General features: G+C 39.5%; 7 protein-coding genes across 7 annotated transcripts; 4 read left to right on the top strand and 3 right to left on the bottom strand.

The window, feature by feature from the left end:
* Positions 1-143: 143 nt before the first annotated feature.
* On the bottom strand, positions 144-2,527 carry MELLADRAFT_106042 (uncharacterized protein; the record flags this gene model as incomplete). Its single annotated transcript, XM_007409422.1, has 10 exons — positions 144-335; positions 468-542; positions 643-720; positions 991-1,049; positions 1,401-1,485; positions 1,573-1,599; positions 1,671-1,779; positions 1,828-1,951; positions 2,141-2,238; positions 2,337-2,527. The coding sequence occupies 10 exons, from the start codon at positions 2,525-2,527 to the stop codon at positions 144-146; spliced, it is 1,038 nt and encodes a 345-aa protein (XP_007409484.1).
* A 1,181-nt stretch (positions 2,528-3,708) lies between these two features.
* MELLADRAFT_106041 (uncharacterized protein) lies at positions 3,709-6,414 on the top strand (the record flags this gene model as incomplete). Its single annotated transcript, XM_007409617.1, has 10 exons — positions 3,709-4,497; positions 4,579-4,762; positions 4,854-4,881; positions 4,965-5,050; positions 5,110-5,261; positions 5,330-5,563; positions 5,792-5,868; positions 5,936-6,100; positions 6,176-6,246; positions 6,332-6,414. The coding sequence occupies 10 exons, from the start codon at positions 3,709-3,711 to the stop codon at positions 6,412-6,414; spliced, it is 1,869 nt and encodes a 622-aa protein (XP_007409679.1).
* Positions 6,415-9,673: 3,259 nt separating this feature from the next.
* Positions 9,674-11,323, top strand: MELLADRAFT_62767 (uncharacterized protein; the record flags this gene model as incomplete). The annotated part of the gene is made up of 6 exons (XM_007409618.1): positions 9,674-9,728; positions 10,105-10,222; positions 10,280-10,356; positions 10,489-10,909; positions 10,983-11,232; positions 11,273-11,323. 6 exons carry the CDS (start codon positions 9,674-9,676, stop codon positions 11,321-11,323), a joined length of 972 nt encoding a protein of 323 aa, XP_007409680.1.
* A 1,642-nt stretch (positions 11,324-12,965) lies between these two features.
* On the top strand, positions 12,966-13,805 carry MELLADRAFT_124201 (uncharacterized protein; the record flags this gene model as incomplete). Its single annotated transcript, XM_007409619.1, has 5 exons — positions 12,966-13,089; positions 13,182-13,280; positions 13,377-13,502; positions 13,606-13,686; positions 13,771-13,805. 5 exons carry the CDS (start codon positions 12,966-12,968, stop codon positions 13,803-13,805), a joined length of 465 nt encoding a protein of 154 aa, XP_007409681.1.
* Positions 13,806-15,231: 1,426 nt separating this feature from the next.
* On the top strand, positions 15,232-16,848 carry MELLADRAFT_77647 (uncharacterized protein; the record flags this gene model as incomplete). Its single annotated transcript, XM_007409620.1, has 4 exons — positions 15,232-15,364; positions 15,454-16,089; positions 16,199-16,560; positions 16,654-16,848. The coding sequence occupies 4 exons, from the start codon at positions 15,260-15,262 to the stop codon at positions 16,724-16,726; spliced, it is 1,176 nt and encodes a 391-aa protein (XP_007409682.1).
* Positions 16,849-17,795: 947 nt separating this feature from the next.
* Positions 17,796-19,401, bottom strand: MELLADRAFT_55946 (uncharacterized protein; the record flags this gene model as incomplete). Its single annotated transcript, XM_007409421.1, has 5 exons — positions 17,796-18,463; positions 18,569-18,738; positions 18,868-18,886; positions 18,993-19,085; positions 19,166-19,401. The coding sequence occupies 5 exons, from the start codon at positions 19,265-19,267 to the stop codon at positions 18,176-18,178; spliced, it is 672 nt and encodes a 223-aa protein (XP_007409483.1).
* Positions 19,402-20,484: 1,083 nt separating this feature from the next.
* On the bottom strand, positions 20,485-21,574 carry MELLADRAFT_77646 (uncharacterized protein; the record flags this gene model as incomplete). The annotated part of the gene is made up of 6 exons (XM_007409420.1): positions 20,485-20,645; positions 20,878-20,937; positions 21,017-21,104; positions 21,226-21,252; positions 21,334-21,369; positions 21,551-21,574. 6 exons carry the CDS (start codon positions 21,572-21,574, stop codon positions 20,485-20,487), a joined length of 396 nt encoding a protein of 131 aa, XP_007409482.1.
* Positions 21,575-21,649: the final 75 nt, after the last annotated feature.

Genomic DNA, 21,649 nt, shown 5'->3' with positions numbered 1-21,649 from the left:
AACACTACTAAGAGCACATTGCGATTGGGACTATGTAATGACGCTGCATAGGATCCGGCAGCTGCCTCGGGTATCAGACTTGATAAACATATATGGTGTTGCAGCTTCTCTGTCCACCTTTTAAACCCTTGTGATCGTCGATTTCAGTTGTGTATACCCCCGGTAATTGTGGCTGTATAGCGATTCGAAATGTCTGGCCTCATCATCATTGAGGTATCTTTGCGTAACGTTTCGGAGCTGGCTTCTCCATCGCCCTTACACGTGACTCCTGAGCTGGTATCTGTCGAGCTAGAAGCCGGTAAAACGAGTGATACCAATGGGAAACGTTCATTAAACTGGTAAAAACAAGTATCAGCAAGATCGGAGACTCGAGTGCTCGTCGATTTGAGCTTCACATTTGATGAGGCGGAGAAACTTGCAGATTGATTTTGGTTTTGAGGCGGATTTTTTAGGTGATGGGAGCGCACTGTGGCGGTTGTAAGGACGTGCACGCCGGAGCGAGTATGCGCATTGGAGTGCGGGTCGATGGCTGTCTCCTTGCTCTGCGAAGAATTGAGGAAATTTGTTTGTCATAAATCAGCATATGGTCAAATTATGCATACTCATAATAATATCCAGATGAAAGGGGAAGATCCCTCTGACCTCGATAGGTTTGTTGTTTTGATTTTTCTTGTGATCATCGCTATGTTCGAATAGTTTTTCCGAGTTAAGACAGACCAGCTTGAAGGGTAAAACAAAAAAGTCAAAGAGGTATCAGGGGCATATAAGTCAAGAGTTGAAAGGTACGGAGCTCAGGCGATAGTGTCAGGTGAGAAGTGATACCAATGATATCGCCGAAAATTTTGACAAGCATAAACAGGGAGTGACGTGTGAGGCATCCCTGTAGTTGTAGAGCAAAGTGGATTGCATCCCCCAGTCATCACGAAAGTATTGAGAATTCATATCTACAGGTTACCTTGGACAATCGCATAAAATTTTCTGCCGACTTACGTTCGCCCAATTATCAGTAATACGTCGAGGATGCCAATGAAGCATGGGATTGCATTGGTCTGGAAGACATCAGGAATAATGCCAGTCAAGCTGAAAACGGGGGGAGTAGAAGAGTCAGTGATGGACCCCAGGAGACCGATAGATAGATCGCCATGAGGTTGACTTTTTGAATCACTGACAAGTTATACTTTGAGACGCTCTTCTTGTTGATCCGCCAGAGGATCCGGATCATGCAAGCCATGATGAATGTATCGGTGAGAGCTGCTACACCCGTCCATATCTTGAACAAATAAGAAGTTGTATGCAGTTGATCATACTCCTTGGCTTGTAGAGTTTTGGAAGTGACAATCTAATATATGACAAAGCTTATTATTCGTGTAAAACAAGGTAGAAGGAGGGTGATGGCGTACTGTTGCCCACATCAGCTGGAAAACTGTCCCAAAGATCGCCAAGATACACAGTAGATTTCGGTACGAAGTATTGTGCCTCATGATGCTACAAAATATCAAGCGTGTCAACGATCCTCCTACTATATCAGCTCATTCACAAGCTCAGCGGGGTGACAGACATAAAAAACCTTACCGGGTTGCAAAGAATGTTTGCACAAGACTATGTGATGAACGAAGAAAGCAGTCTATATGTGAGCGCTAGGATCATTCTAAAGATCCAAGATAACTAACAGCGCCGTGAGACCTGAAACCAATGGCAGCAAAGCAAATGGCCAAGCTATGGTTCTGGATATTTCTGAGCCATCCGGTTGCTTCACAAACCAGTGCCAACTTAGAGGAACTATGTAAGTATGAAATCCAAGCTCAGGATCTGAATAGAAAGACTCACAGCGTCACTTGACATAAGCCGGTTTGTAGAACCTCGAGTGCTACGGAAAGTATAACGAGCAAGTGGAGATTACGTTTACCGGGTTGCGGGGTACTAAAATACAACTGCACTCCATCTTCAGCCCCTCGAGATGTGAAAACATTTCAAAAATCATGATGGAGTTGAAGATGACGAACGATACATTGATTCAAAGTGACTCCGAAAAGGGCTGTCTTGATAGCGAACGATAATGAGCCAGATTTTCGATGAGATTTGGAAGCATACAAAAAAAGACGGGAGTTCGCGTAAACCAAAAGTTTTGAGAATCACTCACAGTGAATGCGGTTCCCAGGACGAAAGGGACCGTCAGAGGCCTTGAAGCCAATATAACGATTTGATCGTGTATCATAGTATCTTGCATTCCTAGGAAAGCTTACGCGGTTGTAATCACGAGCGGTGGGATTTCTCTCAAAGGGTATACTATAAGTTGCAAGAGCAGAACAGTCGGCTTGTCTTGAGGAACCGGGTACGAAGCTCCGTTTGTGTCAAGAAATTGGGGTTTTCTTGGGTCTCGAAAGAGTCGATGAGATTGACGCTGTTGCAACGAATAAGACTGGAATAGGAGAGCCTGAGTTCTACAGCCAGGGTACATATATTGATTGACTGCATTGTGGCTTTGACAAAGATGCTCACTTGGAAGATGACCTCCCATATCATACATCTCTCCTCACGTTTTTTGCCAGATTCGCCTTGCCTTCTGAGGGCCTTTGAGATTGACGTGCGTCCCTCTTAAGCCCGTGTCAGCGTTTGCATTTCTAAGCAGATTCCGGAAGATCTACTATTGATCCTCAGCCAGGCACACTATGCATATGCAGATCTGTCCGGGTGCTCTCTGGTGCTCGCCACTCTCGCCCGAGGTTCCACTGACAGTCAACCTATGTGGGGGTGACCACGGGCGACCTTTTCTTTGGAAGCGTATGTAGACACACAATATGGTTGCATTTCTCAATACCTGGACTCATGAGACTCAAACCTCGATGGAGAGCTTTCTACATGGCCTTTTGAGGTCTTTTGATGGGTAAACCAATGCTATAGGCTATGAAAGTGGTTGATCGATCCCACTAACTCGGTCGGACTGTAGCGTTTGGGGAGCACAGAGCTGATAGATAACTGTTGTTATATCCTATCTTGAGGCAACAACATGTTGCAGTCCATACATGGAGTTGAAGGCCAGCATGTATGTGACATATATCCTCTCTCGATGAAGGTAATCCGGTCAGAAATTGTTGTGAGATGTAACCGTGCTGAGAATGCTATGTATGTACTTCCTCATGTGCTGAAGCGTGTCTGAAAGGTGATGTAAGAGTCACCTCCTATTTCCTGTTAGTTACGTGAAGTTGAGAGCTCAGCAACAAGGACAACCAACAAGAATTGTCTTCTGAACATTAACTCGAAATGTATCATGAAGAATTGTTCGTCATGATCGTCTTCGTTCAAACCGCCCTCGTCCAATGATCAAAAAGCCCTGGGTTTGAGCCTGACTCTAGCGAACTCGATCCAACACAGTGTTGAGTCTTGACTTTGAAGTTGAAATACTCTGAGCCATCCTCGTCGTCACATGTAGTCAAATGCAACGACGAAGGCAAACTCAAAGTCACCCTGTCCCTACACAGAACTTCGTGCTGACATAGATGGAGGGAAAAAGTATAAACCAGTCTATGCTTCTCACAAACTCAAGTTCCTTACGAGACGAGTGTCGATTATTATTTCTTTCTTGCTTCTCTTTCGGATCGATTCGTTGTATATGTTCACATTTTTATTTAACTTGCGGATTCAATTTATCCAAAACATTTAGGATCTTTTCATATTATCAAACAAAGCATCCTCAATAAATATCTACTTATGGCCCACTCGGTCTTCTCGGCTTTGATACTCCGAGCCATTCGACACCCTTGGACGACCATTCTCGCGGCGACAACTTTAGGCTACCTGTCCTTCTACTGGAGTGATTACACTCAGTCCTTTTCAGATTCAACTCTCTCCAAGCCTTCCACCCTGATCACCCATCAAAGCTCCCCAAGTCATCACAGCACCAAATCATCACGCGCACACTTGGCACCTTTGAGGAAGCGTGCTGGATCAAACTCGGCTAATCCTCAAGGCCAAAACTATGGGACAAATGAAGGTCAAACATCTTTGTATAATTCAAATAACATGCAAACCAACAATAACATGAACAACAATAACATGCAAAATAACAATAACCTGAATAACAATAACCTGAATAACAATAACCTGAATAACAATGACAACCTATATAACAATAACATCCCAAATAACAATAACCTGAATAACAATAACATGGCAAATAACAACAACTTGGGAAGTGACAACAACAACCTAAATAACAATAACATCCCAAATAACAATAACCTGAATAACAATAACATGGAAAATAACAACAACTTGGGAAGTGACAACAACAACAACAATAACTTGGGGGGAAACAATGACTTTCCAAACAACAATGGCTTGGGAAATTACGGAAACAGTAGGCTCCCCAGTTTTGGCCAATTTCCACCTCTGGATCGCCAATGCAAGGCAATGCCAATGGAAGAAGCAACATGGAAAACACTTCAGATGGATGACTACATGCAAAAACTTCCAGACGGAAATACCATGAGTCTAGAAGTGAGTTCATCTTTCATCCAAGTTGAAGCAGACCACAATCCTGATAGCGATAAAAACAAACTCTTTGTCTCATCAACATAGGCTTTTGCCGTAAAGATGAACTATACAAATTTTATATGTGGGATCGGAGCAAGTTGCTGGGCCGGTCAACCGTGCTATCCTTTGGGATTAAAGGATTTCTATATCCTGTATAGTGTACAGCAATATAACACATATATGAACATCTACGCTGATGCAGTGGGGTATGGGATTGGACTTGTTCAATGTAGGTTGACTTCACTTTTCAATAACTTGTTCTTTATCATTGTGCAATAAAAGGGTTTAGCTCATCTCGTTCAATTTTTTACATGATCTAGCAACCATAAATGCGCTCATTGCATCACTGTATGTTATTTTTTTGAGGTTCAAAAATCAAAGCCAATGCTAAGAACCAGTTTGATTGATGTTTATATATTCACGCAATCCAGATTTCCAGCTCAAGATACCACAATGATAAAAAACATGAAAGCTAACATGGGTGTACAAGCAGCATTTTCACAGGTCACAGGAGCTGGTCAGTCACAGCTCCCTTTACACCAACCTCATTGAAAACTAACATGTATCTCCCAACAGTCCTACTTGATTTGTTCACTGCACTCACAGCTGCAACTGGTCCCATTGGAATGGCTTTCAATGTGTTAGGTCAAGTCATAGTGGCGGGAATGGCTACAGTGGCAGTTGTTATCCAAGAGCCACCTGGCCCCTTGAAAGATGGTTTTGATCAAGTAAGTGTTTTTGTGGAATTTCAAGCATAATTTGAATATCGTTCCAACATGTTTGTCAAAATCTACAGTGGTCCAATGTTGCCTATTACCTGACACAATATCAGCAGTTGCTACGCAAACAAATTGACGATACTTTGAAGAAACGCATTCAGTCGGGTATCAGCACAGACGAAGGCATGTTTGGAGTCATCAAGGGAGGAACTTTTCTACCACCAGCTCAAATGATCAATTTACCCGACTTCACAGATCGGGTGAGAAATATCACTACAGCAATGGGAATAAACCTAATCTTGAACAGATCTGTAAGTTTCCATTCTTCCGGATCATCTCTGTGTAAACATTCCAGGAGCTTTAGACTTGTTGTCAATCAAAAAGAACTTGGTCACAATATTGTACTGACCTCGTATTCATACATGTATAGAACGCTTTCATTACTGTAGGATCGGTGGGTCGATTTCAAATGAGATTTTGCTCCCAAAACACCAGTCTGACTATGTCTGTGATCTTAAATCAACGACTTTTACTTTTAGGGATGTCAAGAAAAGGGTTTAAATGGTGCCTCTGAAGATCCAAGCAGAATATCATACTGTAGGAAACCTGGTGGCACGTGAGTTAACTTAACAATGATCCAATGTAGTATTTAGAAGAAACTGGGCTGATGTACGATTTGACAGGATGTATAATTTGTTCATTTCTCATGGAGACGACGCATTTTGGCAAATCGAAAATGGGCAGGTGATCCAGGAAAGCTTTGGATACAGTCCTGAACTCATCATAATGTCTTCAGTTAGATGCCAGAAATTGAACAGAGGATACCGTTACTCTCCATGGGCTGATGGGTGAGTCTAATGACCTCATGAATATTACCTGCAGAAGACCTAACTGAAATCTTGTTTTCCAACTTTGAAATTCAGGAAATCAACCCCTCAAGATGTCACAGATACCTGTGTTTTTAACCTTCCAGTATGTTTTCTTGATCATAAAGGTTGGTCATTTTTGTCTTGCATGAGAAAAAACTTGGGAAAGAAACAAATGACAGATCTATGTAAAATTTTGTGACATTCATTTAGATACTAGAGATAGGATTAGCAGGGACCACAAGCGATTTTCGCCGGGCAAAGCATGTAAAATGGAGGGCATGCCATTGATGTAATGAGGATGAAGTTTGTTAAACCAGTTTCTTATACCATTCTCATTGAGCTTGGGAATAGACTTTGAGGAGTCAAATTTGTGGACATATCTATTCATCTGTTATTTAAATTGAGCACCATCTTAGTTTTGTGAATCAGCCTATTTCATTTCATCAATTATACAACATTTTACGGGTTAACATTTAAATTTCAACATGGACATGCAATTCAACCCTTGCATTCTCTTCTAGACCTCTTGTCTTTCTTCACAATCAAAAATTGCAATAAGAAGTCCTATGTAATGTTAGGCTTTCTCAAGATTTTGATAATAGCATACAAAATCCAGAAACAATTGCAAACTTATATCCATTTGTCTTTCAAGGAGAGTAGGTCTCAGTCAGAAGGGACTCTATCAGTATTACCTAATTGGTACTATCTAATCTTCCATATGTATTCAACTGAAATCTACCTTTACAAGCAAGCTCCACCACTCTGGTATACTGTCTTTTCCTTAAGACCAATAAGCCATTTGCGCGTGGTGTGGGGGTAGTCCCGGGGAAGGTGAGATCTATATTAAAGATAATTAACTCTTCTCCCTTTTGGTCTTAACACTTTGTCATAGTTAATATCTTCTATGATGTCATGCTTACTTATTTCATTTCTATTCTGACATCATTATCTGTTGTCCTTCTCAATCTACTCATTTGTACCTTGGTCATACGAGTTTGCTTTCTATATAAGAATGTGCTTGATTCAACACTGTTGTCTTTCTTTCTCATCCATTCTTATATGTTCTTCTCGTACCCATAGGTACTTCACTTTTACATCACACTTGTGTTCCTTTAGCCTTTACTGAACTCTTGTGTTCTGTCAAAAGGTTTGTTCTTTACTTTAGTAGTGTGTGTGAAAGCAATCCATTCTTATATGTTCTTCTTGTACCCATAGGTACTTCACTTTTACATCACACTCGTGTTCCTTTAGCCTTTACTGAACTCTTGTGTTCTGTCAAAAGCTCTGATCCTTATAATCTATTACAGGAACTAAGCCATATCCTAGAATCAAAATCCCTGGTGTGAGAGCAGACTTGAGAAGCAGACTTCTCAAGCCCTAAACTCACAAAGGTCAGGAGTTGTATCAATACCCTAAAAACCATTTTCCAACTTATTGCACCTATGTCTTTTACTTTTCCCTCCATTCTTGATCTTTCCATCTTCCTCTTTCATTCCTTTCATAACATGTTTTATTCTTTTGAATACAAACCAAATGTTCTTCCTCATCAATCCCAACTTTGATACCATATCATCAATTGAATCTTACTAATTCTACTCTTTTTTCTGATGTTTCAACTTTTTCCTCATCTCTTACTATCTTTATTGAGTTGTATAATCAATTTGTGAATGATTCCAATATTCTAAGTGATTTATAATTGCTTATAACACGCCTGTTGAACATTCAACATAACCAATAAAAACAAAACTTTGACTAAAACCTACACCATTTTGTTTATTTTTTTGCTTATTTAAGAGATCCTGCTCACCACACCAGTCATTTCCCTGCTTTTAACCCTCTCAACTTGTTTCCAAACATCTCAAGTACAAGTCAGATGATCTTCCTGATCAAATATTGGCCAAAGCTGTTATTGGACACAGCATGTTTCTCAACTTCCAAAGTCATGTTTGTTCTCTTGAATTGCTGTGTCAACATAGATCATTCACATACAAGAGTTATAAATCCAATAGAACATGGGTTTTTCTCCAAAATGTCATCCTCATAACCTTAAAAGATATTGGAGCTGCTTTTGGATAAGATTTGAAAGATTGTGGGATGGATTGGAAAACATTGTTCTGGTTCAAATCCCTATCCATGATTTAACCTTGTCTTCATCTACCCAGCCATAAGCCCAAGAAGACCAACCTGACCACCTTACCAAAGGATACAAAAACAACTCAAGATGTATGTTACATACAGGTCTGCTCATCTGAATAAGTAAATCCCATGTGATATTTCATGTAGCTTTTTCCAGTTTGACAAAATCCTCCGGAAAATTGTCTACATATAACTCCATAGCTACCCTGACATCACTCTGGAGGTTATTTGACAGTAACAGAAAGTGTTAAATGAAGTTTGGTAGATGAAAACACCAAAACTATAGTATGAGTCAACGTATGTAGTCAATTTTTGCAATGCTTTTGTCAAACTGAAAAAAATACAGCAGGTTTTTCATATGATTTACTCATTCAGATGAGCCAATATGTAGCCGAGCAGCGCTGTATGTACATGATAGCTCTCAATTTAACCATTCTGATGCACATATGTAGCGTGGGTGATATGCTTCAGGTGTTCAGTGATCAATCCCTTATGACCAAGTATACTTCCAATCATTTTCCCCCACACAATTGAACAGGAAGTTGTTTGATGTTTGCAGTGAGATAGCAGGGGCTCAATCATATGGCGTCAAACACCAACAGAGGGTCCCTTGTGCATCTATCAATAGGCCATAAAGTGAGACTGAACAAGCAGGGGCCTCAGTCATTTATAGGTAGGTGAAAAACCAATTTCCAGATCATCATGATTAAGGTCTCCCAGAATATGTGTGCCACCATACTTGTACCCAGCAGAGCTCTTCACTTATACCCCAAAACACATCCCAAGGACCATGCTTGAAGAGCACAGATATGATATTGAAGGAGACATAGTCAGAGAAAACAACATCAAAGAATCAGAGGTGGAAAAATGTTCCAAAAAGATCGTAAAAGTCAAGCTTCCTGGTGATTGAGACACAATTCTTGTACCATAATGTGGATATCTTCTTACACATCTTGTGCATGAAGTTGTATCTTAACTTGGGAAATTATCTACACAATTTAGCCAAGCTTATATCCAGACTCAAAGTTTAATCCAGGTCAGAACCTCAGCAAGTTACGAAGATATGTACATAGCATCCCATTTTTGAGGTAGATACATAAAAACATCTACCTAGACAAGAAATATGGGATTCAAGATGTAAGGAAGTGGTCCCAAACCACATGTATGTAAAGCCAGCGAGGTTGGTTTCATGAATGTGATACCTGCCGGACCGCTGCAGGGTAGAAATTTCACAGATTGGCGTGTTCCTGGGGCCTACATCGGACCACGACTCGTGTAGGTAAGGACCGGGACGTGTCGGACTCGGTGAAGAGTGGGTGAAGCACGAAGATCCAAGTGAAATTGAAATTTGAACTTGGAACTGAACCACTTCAACTTCAACTTCAACATTCGACCAACAGAAAACCAACTCACATCATGGGTAGACGTGGTCAAACTCAATCAAACTCATCTACAAATGCTGATGCTGAAGGTAGGTTTCATGTCAATCCAAAAACTACTTTTCTACTTCTTCTCTTAATCGATCCATGTGGGATTTGGTAAAGCCAAAGATGTATGATATCACGAATGTTCTGTCTACGATCGGTGGTCAGCTTTTATTCCTTGTCTGCTCGCCAGTTTGGGTGATCGCACTGTAGATGATAATGGCTGATCCATGGACTTGGATAATCATTCGATCTTATTCAGATCTCAATGACTCATCTCGTCTTGAGTGATCGTGATACTATCATATCAATGATCCAAAGAGACCATATCCGCTGGCTAACTCATCGCGAATTCTCTTTAAAACGTTTATCAATCAGCTTTTAGCATTTGGCGTGACCTTCATCAACGACTCACTCATCTAGCCGCTCTCCAAGACCGATTACCATCCTCTATTGACGATCCTAGTCCGTTGACATCAGATTTAGAAGGTCTCGTCGGATCCATTGAAAGTCTTTTGAAAGACACAGTTGAAGAAGAAGCGTACGTGTATATTCATATTCATCACACCTGCACAGGCTAATATTTTGCTCCTTTTAGCATCCTTGAAGTGCTCCTTGAACGTCTTGCTATCCTGATCGCCCTCCGGGAAGCTCCACCCGATCCACCTCAACAAGGTATGTTCCATCTCACCATTCCTCTTTAAACCCCATTCTATACCCTATCCGTTCCATTCGAGTTTTCATTCTATACAAAAGCAGTCGAGGAAGGAGATGATTGAGAGAGGGATTGGTCTCCTCTCTCTCCAGGCCGAGCTGCGAAGAAGCGCAGGATAGAGCACACCTCGGCTGAGCCGATGGACTCACCAGCTTCTTCATCTCTTCTCGAACCTCCGGTCTCTTCTACAAGTCGTACATCATCACCTGCTCCACTTCATCTCACGCAACCTTTAAATCCTCGATCATCTCAGGTCGTGTCTCGCGCTACAACTCCAATCTTGTCAGATCAACCATCAACAGCAACAACAACAACAACAACGAACCGTCGAGACACTAGACAAGGGGTGAATAAATCGACTCGAATGGCTGCTTTACGTGATCAACTTCCACTCTTACCTGGTCGACTTGTTGCTTTTAAACGTCCGAGAAAACCTTCTGATGCTGCTCGTTCCACCGATGCAGAGTGGATCATGGCTCGAGTAGTGAGATGTATTTCAAATGACAAGAACCGGTTCGTTTCACCTATCTGATCTTTTTGACATCGCATCTTGTTATTAAAGTTGTGCTTTTGTCCGTACAAAAAGCTACGAAGTGGAAGATGTAGATGTAGAAGGAAGTTCCTCAGAGGCCGACACCTCAAACAATGTACGAAAGGTATCATGGAACACGACCTTAAAATCAATTATTCCATTACCAGTGGTCGACAAACCTGAAACATTCCCTACAGTTCCATTACCACCTGGAACAGATGTCTTAGGACTTTATCCTGATACGACGACTTTTTATTTAGGTAAAATCGAATCAGTTCCCACTCAAAAGAGTCGAAAATATAAAGTATGTTTTGAGAATGATGGACATACTGGTCCTGTTAAAGTGGGAATGGAACATGTGGTTCAATTTAGTTAAATCCAAATCCAAACTTTGAGTTGATTCAAGTTTGTATGTTTTTTATAGAGAATCTAATATGAACTTTTGAGAAATTGTTTTTGCTTCTTCTTCTTCTTCTTTGTGAATATGGAAATGTTGATGTATCTTGTACAGATTTTGAAATGTTTTTGGTTTCTTGTTTTTCATGACTTGATATACTCACGAACTTGTTTTACACCGACAAACACGATAGTTTAATGACGATTGCAAATCTAAGCTAATAATATATTCATTGGAAGTTGAACCTTGATGAACTCTATTCTTTCATGCATATATACCCACAAGTTGAAGTATTCTGTTAAGCTTGTGTGCTGCCATGATGGCATTGAATAGAGTTCATGAGCCAACTGATGGTGTATGGCCGCACTCAGACAAAGTAGTACATAAATAACTGTCATCATCTGCATCTTATCATAGGCAACTATAGGCAACACAAAATGTTCAAGAGCACAGATGGGCAGATGCTCATGGCTGATGGTATTGAATCCACTTCTGTATCCTTTTTGGGGTGCGTTTCCGGCCAGCAGCAGGCTCACGCCGCAAGAGAGCAGAGAGTGTTTTGAAAAGTACTTCAGGAAAGCAATGACTGAGCCACTACTCTACGTGTCTATCAAGTGGGGATCCCCTTCTATTACTGACCAGCAAATCTCCATCCCATTATGTTTCTACGTACATGTTCTTTGAAACACAATGATAGAGAGTCAGTCCTGGCAATTCAGAGTCTTGCTTTTGCATCACAAACTTCCTCCAATAATTTTGCTCCGACGAAAGTGACGTACCACGTGCCATTGGTGGTTTATTACTAATCTGTTCCGGCATCAGTCTAGGGAATCCTCTAATTATTGCTGATGTCCTTGAGCTTTCTGGGTCCTCCAAAGATGATTGTTTTTGTTTTTACCGGCTGCATCTCGGGACATGATTTCCCACAGACCGTAGTTGAGAGGTGCAGTTTGTCTCAATCACTCGAGAGTCGAACCTATGTAAATCCCCTCAATCGAGTTCCTCGCGTGGCGACAGCGAGGTGTCGAACGCCTCGCCGCGAGGGACTCTATTGAGTTTGCTCGAAATGGAACAGGGCTCAAAGGAGCGGAATGAGCAAAATGAACAATGCTTTTTTCCTGGTGAAGAGGAAATGGGAAAGCTTTCCTGGGCGTACATATGGCTTCTTTAAACATTATTGCTATTCCACATCATTCCCTTCCCGCATTTTTGAAGTTGTTGACGCGCAGACTTGCTTGATGCACCAGACCACACAGCCTCTACCTTTCAAGCCTTTTCAAGCACCTAGCTTAACTAGTGATGTGGTGGTGGGTGGTGGTGAGACCCGTATCTATCTCCAAGAATATTCTTGTAGTTTCCAAGGGCGGCCAATAATCCATTCAGCCTCATGCAACGCCACAGAAATGAAGAGCGTGGCAGAAACGGAAGAGTTGCTTATAAATTTCACCATAAACTTGGGAGACGGACGCCTTACATAAGCTTACATATCCTTTCCCTCAGCAAGTCCCAAACAACAGCTTTCACTTCAATTTTCAAACATTCTCTTTTCCTATCCACGGAATTGTCTCTTCGCCTTCACCTAAAATCGGTTTATAAACCACGCGAACGCAATCAGGGATATACGCAAATTTATTAAAGAGATGCATAGCTTCTTTACCATTGCAAAGTTAGTCCTATTTTCTACGGCTTGGCAACTCGTTAGTGCAGAAGCAGTCCATCCGTGCGCTCCGAATTGGGATGCTCGCGCAGCGAATGGGATCGCATGTAAGAAGTTATTTCGTGATATTTTGCGGGCAATTCCCCCCTCAAAGATTTCCTCTCGGCTCAAAGTCCCTCTCCTTTTCCTGAATTCACAGCTTGTCAGGACGACCCGACCGGTGTGATGTACAACTGTAAATATGCGGACTGTTGGACTGGACAAGGAACTGATACTCATCCACCACCGGGAAATCATGGTTGAGTGCTCATTTTTTATCTTTCACCAAGATCAAGATCAGGTCTTCAAGAGGTGGACCCCTTTAACAAATTTTAACCTCTGAACATGATTACAGGCGCAGATGTCACATACTCAGATTGTTACAGGTATAAGGGTGTTTTTGGTAAATCTGATCGGGATAGCCATAAAGTCACTGTTCATGCCAAAGCTTACTATCAGATTAGGAAAAAAGCCCATGTTAGTAAGTACCAAGTGATTGCGTTTTTTGTTCCTTAGGACGCTATCCACCAGACAGATCAATTATTGGGCATATCAAAGATCCTGATCTTGCTTGGTTTTGTCAGATGTGATCGGTTATGAAACGTACCCCGGCACAGACCCGCTCTCAGGGTACAGATGTAATGATTTGGATAAAAATTACGCAAGTACGTATAGACTCAAGACCTACCCACAATAATTAATGCATTGACTGATGTTCCACTGCACACTTTGTCTTTCTTCACCTCCAGTTTGTCCAGCTTCCAGTTGCACGGTTCAAACTTGATTCAATTCACTTTCTAAGTAGGCTATACACCCATTCATAACACGCTTGTGGGTCTTTGAGGCACAAAAGAACGAGTGGGCAATTTTCAATATCCTGATGCGTGTTGAAGTTGAACAATCGGCTGGGATCCAATTCATCACCAGTATTTCGACCATCATGTATACACTCTTCACCTGTGCTGTTGAACAAAAGTGGTCCTTTGAATTGACCAACGAAGTGATAAGTGATAACACCCGCCCTCACTTGATTTTCAGCTTTCATGAATTACTGTACATTTTTTTCGTCATGTCTGCTACTGAAAGTGATGAACCCTCTTGGGGAACCAAATCACTCAAATTCAACAGTGATTCTTCATTTCATACCACTTGTATTGGGGGGTTTCCACTTGAAAATCTTGAGCAAAGATTTTAAAGTCTCCGAACCACCTTTTAAGTCTTCTCAATGCCTAAAAACGCGCAAGCAGTGCGGAAAAGTGTATAAGCTAGGTTGTTCTCAAATAAATAAAAGAACTGGCTTTGAGTACAAGGCTCAAAATATTTACATCACCTCTGCTGTTATGGATTCAACGAGAGCGAAAAACAAATCGACCTTTGCAACCTTAACCAAGTCCCTTGAGTACCACAAACAAGAATACCTTTGCCTGAGAACTTGAGAAGTAGCATGTTGAGCTCAACATCATTACATTGCAGTCTCATTTTTTTGGCACATTGAGAGCTAGTCTGTGAGAAAGACAGGTAAAAAAGGGAAGACCCATAACAAATCCTACAGTCTCCAACTCAAAATTCCTCCGTAACGGTCCTAGCAATAAAAGTTGAAAAAGACCCATCATTGATTTCCCAGTAGTAGTCTATCGAGGAGCTTGAAGTGCGAGCACATGTAATGGAGTCTTGCAAATCACCTTTTCTCTTGCCTCGAGGTGTGTTTATTGGGCCATAAAGCAAATCTTACCAATGAAGTTCTGCAAATAGCACATTCGTCTCTAAAAAGGAATTTTGTATTGATATGCTGGCTTCAGCTATGTACTCTACTTCAACAAGTAAAATCTCACTTCTACAAACTCTACCACAAATTTGTTACTACTACTAGGAGTCAAATAACTTTTCTGGAAATTGGTCCTACATTGGATATTCTTGAGGTAAAGATTAGCACAGAAATTGGTCAGAAAACCAACCAATTTCTTTGATTACTAAACACTTCCTTTTGCAAGACAAGCGATATGTTCAACTTATAATGCGTTGCTGATATCAATTGTGATATCTGATCTTGATAGCGGATCGAATTGTAGATCACGTGACAACAATACATATGCGTCTTTCATGTAGCCGGTACCGACCCGATGAACAGGTTAAGCAACACCGGATAGTTTTGATCGGATATTGATTGATCGTCATTGAGTTTGATTTGATTTGACTTCCAAGTTCCGGCGATCACCGATCAGACGACGAAAGTAGACCATGGCAAACAACCGATTCAATCAAATCGTATTCGAAAGTCTCACTCGAAGACAACCTTCCTCTTCTCTTTCGGCTTCTACATCACTATCACCTTTGGTCTTCAGGGTACGCCACGAACGGCTTATCTCGGTCGATATGATAAGAGTGCATCTTGTTTAGCTCGTTGACTCATATCACTTGATTCTATACCACAGCGTTTACGCCATGACCTTGCCAAACACTCCAATACCGGTCGTCTCGTTCAATCTGCAGGTCCACCAGGTCGACATGCGAATGCAGGTCAAACAGTCACAGTCTTTGGTGCGACTGGATTTCTAGGACGATACCTTGTTCATAAACTAGCCAAACGTGGTACACAAGTCATTGTACCTTATAGAGATGAAGATTCAAAGCGACATTTAAGAGTGATGGGAGATTTAGGTCAAATCGTACCACTCGAATTCGATTTATCAAATCAAACTTTAATTGATGATTGTCTAAGACATTCAAATGTGGTATATAATTTAATTGGAAGAGAACATGAAACTAAAAATTATAAATTTGATGATGTTTTTGTAAAGGGTGCTGGAATCTTAGCTGAACGTGCCAAATCTCTTGGTGTTGATCGATTTATTCATCTTTCTCATCTGAATGCTTCTCATGATTCGATTTCGAAATTTTATCGTACAAAAGCTCTTGGTGAACAACTTGTTAAAGCTACTTTTCCTGGGGCGACTATCGTGAAACCGAGTACTATGTTTGGACCTGAGGATCGATTCTTGAATAAGATGGTTACCAAGCCTTTCACTTTCAAAGTCAACGGTCTTGAAACTCGAGTCCGACCTGTTCATGTGTGTTCTTCTCTGATTGCATCTGCACCCATTTGCTTCCCTGAGATATTCAAGTGCACTAACCTTTCTCTTTAAACGTGCTGACGGATGAAATGAATCAAATTGACAGGTTATAGATGTAGCAGAGGCATTAGAGATGATGAGCCGAGCTCCTTCAACTATTGGTCAAACCTTTGAACTCACCGGACCTCGTACTTACACGTACGAAGAACTCTTTGGAGTTCTAGAAGCTTTAACTCTCAAACCACTTACACCATCGATCGGATTTCCTTATTGGTTATTCAAATTATTAGCAAAAATTGTCGATCGAGCAGTTTGGTGGCCGACATTAAGTGAAGATGAGATTGTAAGAAGGACGATTGATGATCGTGAAAGTCTTTCACCTGATGCATTAGGTTTTGAACATTTTGGTATTCAACCTGATCTTATTGAACATGCTGCAATCACTTATTTGAGATACTATCGATCATCGTACGTTTTCCTATGACACTTTTCTTATCAATCCTGATACTGATTTATGTTCTTTTACGTATGTGTGATGTTTTTTTTTACTAAATCTCGTAGCTCTAACTTTGATTTACCTATTCAACAAGGTGGTATGAAGTTAAAACAAGGAAATTACAATGTGATGCAATAATTGATTTCTGATTGTTTCATTCAATTCTTTTTTCCTTCTCTTATAAATTTAAAAAGATCTTTCCTAAAACTGTCTGGTATCAACTCAAAGATGCAAATGATCAAATTAAGATTGTTCCTAGTATATCTTGATTATTGAGAATATCTTGAGAGATGGGATATCACCAATCAGATCAAAGGATTCATTACTGTCAATCCCATAGAATAGGTATGGTATGTTCCATTGCCAACAATGAGGAATTTTGGGTCCATTGAGAAAGATAACACATCAAAGAGAATTGTTTAACTGAAATGAAGAATTGAAAAAGCCTGCAAGACACAGATGGAAGTTGAGAGATGATCAAAAGGTATTTATCAAAACTTCAAGTTTTCAATTTTTCTTGTTGAATTTGCCTCAAATCTCCACAAATCAGTCTAGACATTTGTATTGTATGAGAGCTCTTTAGAGTTGCCAAAACACCAACAAAATATCAAGCAAGACAGAGATCATGCTACGAAAACACAGCTGAGTCTGTCTAATAGGAAACAAAAGGTTGATGTATTTTCCTGATTGAAATAAATCTCATTGGTGAATCCACATTCTTGTTCAAGTGCAAGAAACCCATTGTAAAGGATCTGCTACCCAGGTTTTCTCAAGGAACCAAGTGCATTTGAAAAAGTCTACAAAAGGGAATAAAGTCTAGCTTGATACATGCATATATTCAAGCTACATACTTGAAAGCAACAACATCATCCCAACAACAAATATATATAGAAGTCTTTCCACAGATCTCATACTGACTAGGTACATATATCTGATTGCACAGAAAGCGCTTATTCTATTTGACAGTTAAACAGACTACATATCTCTTCTAGTAGAATATTTAGTCAAGTTTGTGTAGATTATATGTGGTTCCTTATTCTCTGATGATCCAATCCTGAACAATTTCTGAAGCCTTAACTTATAGATCTTCAATCTTGAAAAACCAAATCCAAGTTTCCAAACTAATTACAAATTTCAAATAAGGTACCTACAATTGTATGACCTCATTGATTCTTTGTTCCCTTTCTTTCTGCATTCTTTGAAAGTCAGTTCTAGAAACCATTTGTTTTGATCCATTATAAACAATTTACAACACTAGAAAGATAATTCAAAGAAAAATGTTTTGATAGATTGGAGGATCTATGTAGGTCCATACTTCAATTAAAGATCTGTACAATAGAAGCTAAAGCTTCTGTTTGTACGAGAGAAGCTAGATATTTACAAAGCGAAGAGGGATACTGAAATCTGTTCAGTGTTTCCGATCAAGTACTTTCTTCAGCGTCCTTTATCACAGTAAAGCTTGATAAGTTGATGAATCGTTGGAATGATCGAATCGAAAGTAAAGACTTCATTCTTCATAGATGATATTCCAAACTGGAAATCAGCATTTTTTAGCAAGTCCCAATAACAACAGAGACACAAACTTAATCAATGTCGATCATCATCATCATCCTCAAACCTAAAATATTCATGACTCTCATCCAAATTATCTGACCAAACATTTCCAAGACCAGGATGAGATCCGAAACCAGATTTAGCCAGATCACCTGGATCTTCTTCATCTTCTTCTTCATCTTCATCTAACATTCCACTTTCATTTACTAATGGTTGATAAAGAGATGCTAATTCACGTTTGTGTTGGTATTGTTTATGTAGAGATCTAGATAAATGGTATCCTACTAAACAACCTGCTTCATTTGCTAATAAGTCTCCCCACTTTATCCAACCAAAAAAAATCCAATACAAGTCAAAAAAAAGTATTGAATGAGCAAGAGTAAAAAAACGAGAGAGGGAGATGAACGAATGAATCAAAGCACTTACAGAAAAGACTTTCCATGGTAAGAAAACTTGAATAAGTTCAGACCCAATCCCACCTAACAAAAAACAAATGGTAGTAGTACAAATCGAATTAAAATGTTTCCAATACCAAATCAATTGAGAAGATTGATCAACATCTAAAATCGAATAAAACAATCCAGTGACAATCGTAACTACATAATTCCACCCCCCAACCCGTCCGTCCATCGAAGAAAATCAAAATCAAATCAAATCAAGAATCAGTTTCAAGAAGAAGAAGAAAAAAAAATGTCAGATAAGGAAAGGATGAAAGAAAGTCTTACATGAAATAAAATGGAAAAGCTAAATTGAAACCAAAAAAAAAGAAAAAAAAGACCTAAATGATAAGCCAAAAGGATTATAACCAAGTTACAAGATGAAATCAACCACCAAATGATTGAAAACATACTTTTTTAGGAAATAAAACCCAAGCATTTAAAGCTGGATTAAACCCAACCAAAGTCAAGATAATAATAGTAAATAAAGTAAGAAGTAAAAAGACCTGATCGAAAAACCAAAAAAAAAAATGATCAATTGATTTAAGATAATTTGTAGTTTGTTTTCTCATCTCAAAAGACTTACAGGACGTATCCTAATAGGTAATCTACGTTCTTGAGGAAGAGAGATTTGATTTTGATTAAGATTCAATAAATTCAAAAGGTTTGATAATCTATAAGATTTCATGATTATTTGAAAAGGTTTTCTACGATTGATTTGATGTCCCAATGAGAATAGTTTAGGAATCGATGGCATTGAGAATCGAGAATCGAGAATGGATGATCGAGAATCGTGATAAGATGGTTGATGGTCGATTGCTTGGAACTTGACAAATGGTGTGGTTGGTTTCTGAATGTATGCGTTTGAAAACCTAAAATCAGATTCAAGGATTGGCAAGGTGATCATCATGTGACATCAGCATGAAACTTTCAATCTTTTCAGTTTCAATGAGTCCTTCAAACATTTCCTTTACAACTTCTTTTCTACTTTCTCTCCTATTCTGTTTCTCTCGGCCTCGGCATATGAGTCCATTCTCATTTCTGCATCCCTCTCATGATGATTACATCTTACTTTCAACCTCTTTGAGAAGAGCCTTGGTTGGCCAGAAAAATGAATGTTGATACTTGTATTTCTAGTGAGGCAACTTTGATTTTTTCTTTGAGGGAGATGACTTGCAAATTAAAAACAACAAAGTAACCAAATCAACCAAAGAAATCATGTACACAGAAAGCTACAAGGGCCTCAAATTTGTAGTCTGCTAATAACTCACCTCGAATAAGATTAATTGTATCCCAAGAGAACTACTATCCAGGTTTGCTTGATATGGTTAAAGACAATGTTCTTCACAAGTTTGCTAAATTCAACTCTCGCAACGGGCATATCACCTTAAAAAGGCCCCAACAGACAGACCAATTCTGGATCACTATCTTTTTGATGAAAGCCTTATTTTGATTGTTTTCCAGACAGCTCATCTTACCTACTTGAACTGATCATCCTACTTTTAAGTGTTTTTTTTCTCTCCATCTTGGTTACTATAGATGATTTATTTTTTCTCAACACACTCTCCTTGATCATTCAAGGTGATTATTAGATCTGTTCAATTGAAATAAATAGTCAAGTCTCCAAGTCATCAAGTACCAGCATTCTACTACCTTGATTTGGATTTAGCTGATGAATAATCTATCTCATCTTCTAAAAAAAGCAAAGGGTGTAGTGTGAACAGCATTTTAGACAAAAAGCAAGTGTAACTCTTGGTTCTCCTCACAATGTGTGATACTTTGGAACTAGATAAGCTGATCTTCCAGATCCATCTGCACAATCACTCAAGGTTGTGTAGACTCAGCTTCAGTCTCAAACCTAATAAGCTTGGAAGAAAAGATCTCCTTCGAATGATACAGCACTGATCACGCTGTGGTGTAAAGATCCAATCTCAAATCGTAACTAAAACCAATACGGTTTACTCTTTCAGAAGACAAGACACGGGTCATGTGTTTGTTGAGTTGAAATATCTTCAAGTTTGAAATTGTGATCAGAAAGTAAGGACTCATGGATAATTGCTTTAAGGCTCTAAACAACCATAAGATGAATAAAGGAGAAGTATAGAAGGCGAGGTGTGAATCAGTCGATATCCATATAAAGCGATTACCGAAGTGAATGATCGGGAGTATAAAGATAAATGAGTGAACAGGAATCAACCCATGAAAAACATACAACAAAGAATCAGCAACCAGATCAAATCACACCTCAAAGACTTCTAAAATGCTCCAATGATGATGATAAAGATGTTCAAAACTCACCAAGCGAAGCAGGGAATTTTCCATTCTCACGTTGTTCATCCCAACGAGCAATCCAGTTATCTAAAAAACCCATCCCATCAACCAAACTCAATAACGATAATCATCATCAATGAGTTCGAAATCAGATTGAATGACTTACTAGGACATAACGAATGGAAAGCACGGAAGAATTGTTTACATGGTGCAAAATCTTCTCCACGTGCGTTTACACATTTGTAATAATCAACCTATTTAGAAAACACATTTAACCAAATATCAAATTAAGTTCTCTGAGTTTGGTTTTTTTGGAGTGTTGTGGAATCGATCGGATCGGATCGGATCGAATAGAAAGAGATAATGGTTTCGTACGTATGATTGCCAACAGTATTTGGTTTGCTATTCGGAATAAAAAAGACCCAATTAATCGTTCTGTGTTTTTCACAGACTTATAAAACACTCAAATAATTGTTCACTTACGTTACAGTTTGGGAACCGAGCATCAAATCCAGCGGTCTATCAAAAAAATAAAGAATCACGATTAGAAAGATATTAGTTGAGAAGAGCAAAAAGAGATTCACTTGTAACACAAAGGTTTGTTGTCCAGTCTCCTATGTATAGAAAGAAGTTGATCCGATTACATTTAGTCAGTACAACAAAGTAAAAGAGATATTGGATAAGAGTTAAGATAACTTACACTGCTTTCTTCAGATGAAGACATTTTGATCAAAGTTGTTGTTAGTTGAGAGTGTGGTGGATTCGATTAGAAGTTAAGTGATGATCAACGATGGTCAAT

The sequence above is a fragment of the Melampsora larici-populina genome (assembly GCF_000204055.1).
Source record: "Melampsora larici-populina 98AG31 unplaced genomic scaffold MELLAscaffold_16, whole genome shotgun sequence".
Classification (NCBI taxonomy): domain Eukaryota; kingdom Fungi; phylum Basidiomycota; class Pucciniomycetes; order Pucciniales; family Melampsoraceae; genus Melampsora; species Melampsora laricis-populina.
Note: the sequence above shows the minus strand (reverse complement) of the source record. Positions and strands in the feature narration are given on the sequence as shown.